The 11,009-nt window shown below is 37.8% G+C and overlaps 1 protein-coding gene across 3 annotated transcripts in view; it reads left to right on the plus strand.

Moving 5' to 3' along the window:
* The window catches only part of LOC126212826 (zinc finger protein 665-like), a 47,577-nt gene extending 38,120 nt beyond the window's left edge, over nt 1-9,457 (plus strand). For all 3 annotated transcript variants that reach the window (XM_049940231.1, XM_049940232.1, XM_049940233.1), the window contains one exon: nt 4,084-9,457. In XM_049940231.1, coding sequence (XP_049796188.1) covers nt 4,084-5,623 — 1,540 coding nt within the window. In that variant the 3' untranslated portion in view covers nt 5,624-9,457. The remainder of the gene's footprint in view (nt 1-4,083) is intronic.
* Nucleotides 9,458-11,009: the final 1,552 nt, after the last annotated feature.

Genomic DNA, 11,009 nt, shown 5'->3' on the forward strand with positions numbered 1-11,009 from the left:
GACCGTTTGCTGCCATTGATTACTTTGCCCATCAAGACTGCAAGACCATTTTCTACTCTCTTGGAATGGCATGGAGGCTAGGTGGAATACCCGATGCAAATAATAAAACATACAAAACAGGACTTGCCCTCTAATAAATCTTCTTCCATGATAATTAAAACTTTACATTCTAATTCCTTATTCTGGATAGCAAAAATTCATACAATTCTACCAATAAAGCTTGTTCATTTACATTCAAAATTAATATGGGATTTCACATCCCCATAATGAAATTATCTATTTCCAAAAATATCTGGAAAATCTCATACCCTGACAATGTGCTTGGACATCAGACTTCATGGTGAACTAATTGCTGCAGGCTCCAAAATTACACGTGGCCCACCTGAATTTATTGATCCCACATTCGCAGGATAGTCGTGGGATCTTCACTAATGCAAGTGTCAATATCACAGAATGGTAAATCGCTGTCTCAACAGGTCACAGTCCTGGACCTGTCAAATTCTGACACATACTGGTGGACATTTCTCCTCCTTTTTACATGAGGAGTAACGCAGTCTTGTCACAAACAACAAACCAGAAACTGGCTGCATAATTTTTTCTTACATCCAGAATGTTGATAACATTTCTCCCACCTGCTTTGTGCAGTTGCTGTGTAGATGGCCACTCAGTTGGAGAAAAGTGGCAGTAATTTATTGCAAAGTGTTTGGATGGAAGGATTGTCTTTTCTCTCTGAGTTACTTATCGGAAGACTGCTCTTGCAGCTCACACTTAGTACAGACACATACTTCTTGGCCAAACATAGTTCCCCCAGTTGGACACATTGCTTATTGTAGGCCACCAATAGGAAATGGAGTAGGGTGTTACGTATGGCCTCAGTTGCCTGAGACTACAGTCATTTGTGTGTGAGTTGCGTTTTCATGAGTGTGAATGTGTGTGTTTGTCATCTAATTTTGGCAAAGGCCTTACTGGCTGAAAGCTATATTTGTGATGGTCTTTTTGTTGTGCCTATCTGTGACTCAGCATCTCCACTATATGGTGAGTAGCAACTTTCCTCTTCACAATATTGTTAGGATATTACGAGTAGCTAGAGGTCGTGGGCAAAGTGTGGATTCCAGAATTGAAGTTCTTTGCCTTCAGCCTCTGATCTGGACATGTACATCCTTTCGTCACTCCTCCAAAACTTTGTTTGAATTACTCCTCCAAGCCACCGGCAACTTGACTACCCCCTGCATTTTGTAAAATGAATTACATTTTCTCTATTTACCATGTCTTCCACTTTTTATTTCAATAATAATCTCTTTATTGCTCACCCCTAAGTCCTTCCTCTCCCACCTCAACATTGCACTGAAATGCCAATTATTTGCATATTTAGGCATCCGGTACACCTTTCACCATTTTGACATTTGTTACATGGCACCTTCATGATGTTGCACTTTTCACGGCCTGCCTTGTATTTTGTACACAGTGCGTGACATGTAGTGATGTTCTAGAAACCAATTAGGACTTATAGAGACCATGTATTATAGTACAATGATTTAATTATTCTAGTTACTTATGATATTGTGTAATGCAGGCTCATGTAACAAGTAGTCCATTATTCTGTAAAAAAAATCAACTTTATCTGCTTGTATGTTATTCTCTGAAAGTTGCATAACACTAACAATATACCTTTATTGTAGCAATGACCATGTTAAATATCATGTATTATATATAATGTATTAATATACACCACAAAGTAGAACTGTCTGTTGGATAACATACACTGATCAGTGAAAATGACCACTGACCTGCTATCGACATAAACTCATCCAGGTGATAGCAAGATCACCTGCCGAGCAATGACTGCTAGTCAGACACACACATGGTGCATGTAGTATCAGTAAGTGTGCCATCCTTGCATAGAATGGGGAAGGTGCACAATCTATCTGAGTTTGACTGAGAGCAGATTGTGATGGCCCAGAGGCTTAGCACAAATGTTTCAGAAACTGTACGACTTGTCAGGTGTTTGAGGAGTGCTGTGGTTAGTGACGTGAAACCATGTCCAGACATTGTGGGGTTGGGTGGCTATCCCTCATTACAGGTGTTGGATGTAATAGGCTGGGCAGATTGGCAAAACAGGACAGGTGGCAAACTGTGGCAGAAGTAACATCAGGCTTTAATGCTAGACAGATTACTAGTGCATCTGGACACACAGTGCACCAAATGCTTAACGTCGAGCCTCTGCAGATGATGACCCATGCATGTGCCAATGTTAACACCACAACATCGGCAACTATGACTATACTGGGCTTGTGATCATTTGCACTGGACACTGGCGCGGTGTTAGAGCATTGCACAGTATGATGAATCCCGATACCTTCTTCATCGTGCTGATGGGATGGTGCAAACCCTTCATTTTCCAGGGGAACAGCTCCTTGATATCTGCACTGTGGGACAGAGATGAGCTGGTGATGGCTTCATTATGCTCTGGGGAACATTCATGTGGGCATCTGCAAGTCCAGTGCAGCTTGTGAAGGCAGCAGGATGGCCAGGAATTATCGTACACTGGTTGCAGACCACATTCATTCTTACAGACCACGTATATCCCTTCATGACAATCACATTTCCCGACAGCAGTGGCAATTTTAAATAAGATAATATGCCACGTCACAAGGCCAGGAGTGTGATGAAATGGTTCAAGGAACACAGTGATGATTTCTGTTTGGTGTGCTGGCTCCCCAACTTGTCAGATCTGAACCTGATCGAACACATCTCGGATGTGATTGAGCGTTGCATCAGAGCTCATCACCCCTTTCCCTGGAATATGCGGGAATTAGGTGACTTCTGTGTGCAGATGTGGTGCCAACTCCCTCCAGCAACCTAACAAGGCCTCATTGCTTCCATGCCATGATGTGTTGCCACTGTTATCCATGTGGAAGGTGAACATACTGGTTATTAGGTAGGTGATTGTAATGTTCTGCTGATCAGTGTAATGTTGTACAGTTGGTTTTCTTGAATAGGATTTTTATAAGAATCCCAGTGGCTAGAAGACTTGATAGACATGTTATTTGACACACTAGTTTTACAGCAAACTATTTTTCGAAACCCTAAATTTTATAAAAGTTTGATTGCTGTTATGATCACATTATACATTTTTAAAAAAATGTATGTACTACAGATAAAGGAAAAGGTCAGTGATGAACATATGAACTCCAAATTTACTTTTTATGTACATTGATAATTTGACTCACTCATTCTGACATACCTAGATGGAACATTGAACCCTGATTGAATTGTGTTTGTGTGCCAGAAGATTTCATGCCATACCCCAAGCAATCTGTGATTGAATGTGAGAAGTAGCCAATATTAATATATGATGACTAAGAGTCTTTTTTTTCTAACATTGTATTCACTTTGCCTTGTGTAAGTGTGAATAAAATTTAGTATTTTAGTGATTGTTAATTGTTAATATGGTGCACAGTACTAGATTTGGTCAGTGTTTTCTCATTACTTATGTAAATTGACTTTTACACACCCTGATGATATTGTTTTCAGACTGAAATGTAAGGAAACTAATAAATTAACTAATTATTAGTTGTTGATTGTTCTAAGTTATCCACGATCATTAGTATCATAAATATTAATTATTCTATGCAACTTGCTCTGGTTTAATTATTGAATGAGAACTGGTGGCGAATTCCTACATACTTTTTTGTCCAGCAATTTGTTTCTGCATGATCAGCATAAGATGTTCAGATCTATTTTTCAGCTGTTGCTGGTATATGTTCACTGTGAAAGTAAAACCAGGGTTTCGATTTCTCTCAGGGGGACTGAATTGAAGTCTAGGTGGAGCTGATGTGATTTAGATTTTTCGTTATGATTCTGATGTTCTGAGGTAAATTCAAGTGTGTTTCCTTCCAGTGCTTCTCCTGCAGGTGTTACTGTGCGTTTCTCTCAACAGCCATGGTTTCAGTTGTGTGTTTCAAATTTTATAAAGTAACTGAGTCATTGTTTTTATGTTCATAACAAGTAATGTAGAAGTAATTATATATCTTCACTCTGAGTTGTCTTATTCATTTTTATTTGATTATCTCGATGTTTCAGATCATCTCATCTGTCCAATGAAAACTATGGCTCTTCATTTAAAGAAACTGTTTCTCCAGCTGTGACCTGTGATGAGCTGACACAGGAAACTGTCACACACAGTAATTCCTTCTGCAATGCAGATAACATGAGTGAGATGGACAATGAATTCTGTGACTTCACCTGTGATACATGCCTGCAAAGATTTTCCTCAAAATACAGCCTCATAATGCATGTATTCATTCACATTGACACTGCACAGCCACCATTACATGTTTGTAGATGTTGTGGTGAAGTGTTTCTTGACAATGATGCCCTGAATAAGCATGTCAGTATGAAGGAGGATGGCAGGACCTTGATTGCACAACCATTTCCTGATACCAGGGAGGTGTACAGCTGTAGAGATGTGTGCGAGAATATATTCACTGCAAAAGATCACATGCCTGTTGCTCTAACTGCACCCACTGTTAGTGATTCATGTGGACAGTTTGCAAACATTTATTATGCCTCACAGGGATATTACTGTGATCCCAGTAGCTGGTCTCTCTGTCAAAAAAATGGTAAAACAGTTTCCTCATGCCCTATACACACCAAGCCACACAAGTGTGATGTATGCAGCAAATCTTTTGCTTATGCATCTCTTCTCAGAACCCATTCCTTAGTACATTCTGGAGTAATGTCGCACAAATGTGATGTTTGTGGAAAAATGTTTGTTAGTGTTGATCATCTTAAAAATCACAAATCAGTGCATTCTGCTGCAGAGAAACACAAATGTGATGTATGTGGCAAACTGTATACTACAGTTCATAACCTCAAAGCTCATACATTAGTGCACTCTGCAGCGAAGGCACACGAATGTGCTATATGTGGCAAATTGTTTGCTACACTTGGTCAGCTCAAATCCCATGCAATAGTTCATTCTGGTGTGAAGAAACACAAATGTGATGTTTGTGGCAAATTGTTTGCTAGATTTGGTGAACTCAAAGTTCATGGCCTAGTTCATTCTGCAGTGAAGTCACATGAGTGTGATATTTGCGGAAAATTGTTTGCTAGACCTAGTAATCTCAAAGCCCATACCCTACTACATTCTGCAGTGAAATCACACAAATGTAATGTTTGTGGTAAATTTTTTTCTAGACTTGGGCAGCTCAAGAACCATGAATTAGTGCATTCTGGGGTGAAGGCACACAAATGTGTTGTGTGTGAAAAATCGTTTGCTTTACTCAGTAATCTCAAATCCCATGCGTTATTGCATTTGGGGGTGAAGGCACACAAATGTGATGTTTGTGGCAAATTGTTTGCTACACTTCGTGAGGTCAAGTACCATTCGATAGTACATTCTGGGTTAAAGTCACACCAGTGTGATGTGTGTGGCAAATTGTTTGCTAGACGTAGTGAGCTCAAAGTTCATTTGTTAGTGCATTCTGATTTGAAGCCACACAAATGCAATTGTTGTAGCAAATCTTTTGTACGGGCTGTTGATCTCAGGAGGCATATGCAAGCACATTTTAAGAGGAAAGGGCATGTAGCTTCACATATTGAAAGCTCCCATCCTAGTTAGATGTACAGCAAATTTTGCACTTAATTCAGTGTTTGAACTTCAGTGCAAGATTGGTAATGAAGTGCTTTACTGTGAATAATGAATTGGCTGTTTGTTGTGACAGTTCATATTTTTATTCTGACAAATTCATTTTGTGATATGTATTTCATTTTGTTAGCTTTGTTTTGTAAGTGTATTTGCAAACAAGCAAAGTGGATGTAAAAGGTGTAATTTCTGTTGTTGCTGTTTCAGAGTGTTCTTTATATATAGAGAGAGTATATATAATCAGTTGGACAACACTGCCAGCAATCCTTAAAATGAATATTTCAGCTCTTTTATTCATATCAGAGTAGAGAAAATTGTGTGTGTGCAGTGGAACAGTTATACTGGAATGTTAAGCGAGTTAAGATATACATTAGACTGTGCAAAAATAGTTCCAGGAATTACTTCTATGATGTTCAGTGCTTCTCATATTGCATAAAATACAAAAGTAACTAAATATAAAAGCCAGTCAAATGAAAACCAAAGACCCACCATAATACCTGTCCCAGCGACAGGTGGCTCCACTATTCTTATGTTTCGGTACTGTTACCGCTGTGGTATGGTAACGGCATAGTGCCACATGAGAGGCGTTGGGTAATGGCCTTGGTTGTTGGTGTACGGGTGGGGTGTGTTCGTGCAGCTGTTGACTTGGAGGCAAGTGAAGAAGAGCAGGGAGGTGTGGTTCATTTTCTGGTGGCTGAGGGTGCTAGAGTACACAAAATTCATCATCGCATATCAGCTGTGTACGGTGAACACTGCATCCCTGGTATGTGTGCACAAGTGACAGAGGAGATTCCAGGAAGGGCACATAACACTGCAAGATCCATGCCCAGGACAGACCTGTTGAGCTATTAACCCTGATGTGGGGGGCAGATTGATGGTCATATCTGAGTACGCTGATGAATAACAGAGGATGAAATTTGTGTTCAGGTAAGCTTTAGTCATGGCTCCATGCATGCTGTCATCAAAGATTGCTTGCATTACTACAAATTTTTGGCTCAATGGGTGCTACATCCACTGAATGAGGAACAAATATCCACAGAATGGTGTCACGTCTTGAGTCATTTACTGTGGTACCACAAGAAAGGGCATCCACATTGTCACAGGGGACAAAAGGTGATGGCACCATTTCAAGCCTGAGGGCAAATGGTAAAGTCAACAGTAGAAACATTCCACTTCTCCCTGCCAAGGAAGGCCAAAGCTGTTAACACAAATTCAGGTAAGATACGATGACATCCTCCTTCGAATTCAGGGGCCCTCTGCTCATTGAGTTCCTTGAGCGTGGAACCACAGTCAATGCTCAATGCTGCAAAGACATTGTGCAGACACTGTGACGTGCTGTAAAGTCAAAAGATCCAGGATGCGGTCAGATGGAATCATACTTTTTGTTGGTAATGCCCCCCCCCCCCCCCCCACACACACACACATATTAAGGTTTCGCACAAACAAATTTATTTTGAAGCATTCCAAAGGACAGGGTGTAGTGATGACTTCATTTGAATAAGCTCAAGGTTTCCCAATATGCTGAAGCACTCAGTACAGTATTGACCTTACTCGAACAATTGTGTGACAATTGAATCATGACTGTAGTGCAAGGGATAAATGAGAAACTATGAAGCAGTCACTATGATAGCCACTACAACAGTCTAATGCTCTGTTTAAAAGTTGACAGTTTTGTGAAACTCAGGAGGAAAAAGAATTTAATTCTATCAACATAAAAACTTCTGTTGGATTTCAACAGGTTTGCAGCAAAATTTCTCATTAGCATATGGATGTTTATTGGTTTTTAAATAAAAGTAACATTAAAAGGTGAAAATCTTTCCTTCAAAAACCTTTATTTGATTCTGAACTGAAGTCAATATTTTATTTGGTTACAAGAAACTGTAATGATTTCCCAGGGGGGTTGCAAGTGAGTAATTCGGAGACTGTTCACATTTTAGAATACCGGTGAATAGCATCACTAGCATGTTAATTGGTTTTAGAACAAGATGGTAACATTCAGATGAAATAAGAAAGAAATAGGATTAAACTGACAGCAATTGTTATCCTAAGAATAGTGGTAAGATCATTGTGGAGATAGTATCAATATACCTCACTAAATCACAGGACAATCAAAAGTTCGACAATTGGACTGAGCTGCTGCTGTTGCATATGAGCTGCACCATAGGGGATATTGCTGTATGTATTTCACTATTCTTCAAGCACAGCAGTACGGAAGGGTTGGAAGGTGAACAGTGACATCTTGGGTGATAACTACCTTGAGTGTGGGCAAAGGAGTTGCAAGCAGGCAGCTAAAGTGTAGACTGGAGCCAGCGACGTACTTACGAGTTTTGTTTAGCAATGTTGTCAACACTCACCGTCAGGTATGAAGTAACGATAAGACATGTCAGCTTCTGGTTCTTCACAAGAGCTGTGGGCAGACAATATGTTTGGAACCAAGAGAAATTGTAAAATTATCATGTCAGGATAGACACAAAATCTGCTGTATGTTCAGAAAAAAAACAGCTTTTGCAACCAGCACCACGCAAGTAACGAGCAGCCCTTAGTGGCTCGCAATCACAGTTTTCGTTATCTTAAATATCTTTTTGACTAATGCCTGTTTGGCATATTTATTATTTTATAAATGACATATAAGTACTGTCAGTCTTTTACGATTCCATACTTATACCCTATCTTACGTTTTTAGTCATTATTCTGTGACCATGTTATAGAATATAGACCATTCTTTATTTTAAATTCTGAAGAAGACACTCCTAGCAGTGTTGAAACTAGGTTAATTTCTTAAAAATAATGACCGAGGGCTGTTTTTCTTTAAATTGTAAAAACAGTGTTGTTCTCAGGTACCACCACAACCACAACCACAACCATAGAAGTTGCAACGTATTCAGAATAAATATCCAAATATTTATGATAACAAAGATATAAGTTTCATAGCTTCCCTATTAAGATGATGATGATGATTATGATGATGATTAAAAATAGTGATACCACAGGTGACAGTAAACAAAAAAGGCAGTGAAGATAAAAATTAATGTAAACCATTTTTTTTTGTTTAGGCTATTTTATTTGTCCTTGTATTATCAAAATGTAGACAGTGAATAAATTGCATACGTTTAAAATAGATCCATTGTTAACTTTTTAGTCAGATGTCTCACATGCACAAAAGTTTGTAATTCTGATTAGTCAGAATATATTAAAAATACATTTTTCTCAAGGAGCCTCTTAAAAAGGGGGGAGGGGGTCTTCTTATATTCAGGGTTGTCTTACACTTGGATAAAAATGTCGTTTGGCAGTCTGAAGAAAGAAATGCATGGACATTGTTTTCAGTTGGACAAGGAAGTACAAAAGGGAATGTGATCCTGGGTCCCAAGTGGGGTAAATGTTTTAATGTACATGGTGATTAATTTTCAATGGAATAATTCCATGGTCTCACTGTGGCGAGTGTTTGGTTTTCATTTGACTTCCCCTCATTAGTACCATTCGTGCAAAAAACCTCAGCTTAAAAATTGTTCTAGAACTAGTAGAAAGAATTTGAGATGTGATCAAGATATTAACTTATCATATGCAAGAAGTATGTTTCTACTTTGATTCAGTATGAGGTCAAATGATGTCATAGCAGATGTATTGCAGAAACTATGTAATTAAATAACTTTTGCTCAGTAATATTCTGGTAAGTTGTTTTGTTGATGGACAGATACCTTATTTAATTAAGTTCTGACTTGTTCAGTGTTGCATGATCTAACAGTCCACCTTCACTGTCCTATCAATGAGTGATTGTTGTTTTATTTCATTTTAAAAGGAACATTTCTTCACCTGGACTACCAGATTATAAATTTAAATTGGTAGATGTTGGGAAATGTCAATCTAGAATAACTGTTTCAAAGTTAGTTATTGCATAAACTAGAAAACAATGAAAATACTCATCTTAATCATCTTGTAGAATTTGTGGCTCAACTCTTTGTCCTAAATTTTGCAAGAATATCATACTTCAATAGCTTCAGGTTTTACACATTTCCAAATAGGTATTAATTTGTTCAAAATAAATTCTCGTAGGATATTTCCATGTTCAATGTAATCAACAATTCACTACTACTCACCAAATAGTCAGTGATGTGTGTGTATGCAATTTTTGTGTGTAATATCCTCAAAGAACATAAGGACTGTACTAAGAGCATGGATTTATTGAAATTGATCTCTCTATCAATACAAGTTTACTTATGTTTTTCATGTGTGTTTTGAAAGCTTGTTCTTGTGACTGTGTATTTCAATCACATTACATTGTAAAATTCCAAAATAGCAATCATAAATTGTATGGTAGTCAGCACAAGCATGTTGGAAATCGTAAAAATGAAGAAATTGCTACACTGCAGTGAAGTGAGGCAATGTGTCACTGAAACTGAAAAAGTTGCTGAAAGCATGACAAAAGAGGCCAGAATAAAAAGAAAAGAAAGAAACTAGGGAACATGAAAGAACATCCAGAATCGCCGGCCGAAGTGGCCGTGCGGTTAAAGGCGCTGCAGTCTGGAACCGCAAGACCGCTACGGTCGCAGGTTCGAATCCTGCCTCGGGCATGGATGTTTGTGATGTCCTTAGGTTAGTTAGGTTTAACTAGTTCTAAGTTCTAGGGGACTAATGACCTCAGCAGTTGAGTCCCATAGTGCTCAGAGCCATTTGAACCATTTTTGAACATCCAGAATCAACAAGATTATTGAGCTGGAATGTTTTGAAATGTTATCATTGAGAAGAAAACAACATATAAATCTTTCGTTTCAATTTTCCAGATCAACATTTTTGCATATTTAGGTGTAATTATCTCATATAATACTAAAGCTACAAAAACAAAATTTTGCATCAATAGTAATATAGTGCTTGTCTACACAGTAAACCACATCATTCAGAAACATATTAAATATTCTAAGCTGGAGCATGTCACATTTTCTTAAATTATTAGGAGAAAAGAATTTACTTCTAAAAACTTTTTTTTTAAATTACACACAACAAATAATGAATGATAAAAAGAATAAAATTTGTGTCAATCATTTATTTTGAATAGTGTGGCAGTACAGTGTACCTAAAATAAAAATTACATGTAATTCAGTACAAAAGATAAATACCAGTATTCACTCCACTATGTATTCCACAGTTTTTAATTTTTGAACACAGAGTCTAATTCCAAAATCTATAAAAGTTTCTGAGTTATTAAATTTCAGAAAACTAGTAAAAAGTACAGGCCATGACATCCAAGTCTACTTAAGGTTCTTAAAAGTAAAAAGATGAATGAAACTGGTTTCCAAAATATTATAGAAAAAATATAAAAAGATGAAAGAAATTTCAAAACAATGTCTCCAACAGCATACTGATCTCA

Source organism: Schistocerca nitens, chromosome 11, assembly GCF_023898315.1.
Source record: "Schistocerca nitens isolate TAMUIC-IGC-003100 chromosome 11, iqSchNite1.1, whole genome shotgun sequence".
NCBI lineage: Eukaryota > Metazoa > Arthropoda > Insecta > Orthoptera > Acrididae > Schistocerca > Schistocerca nitens.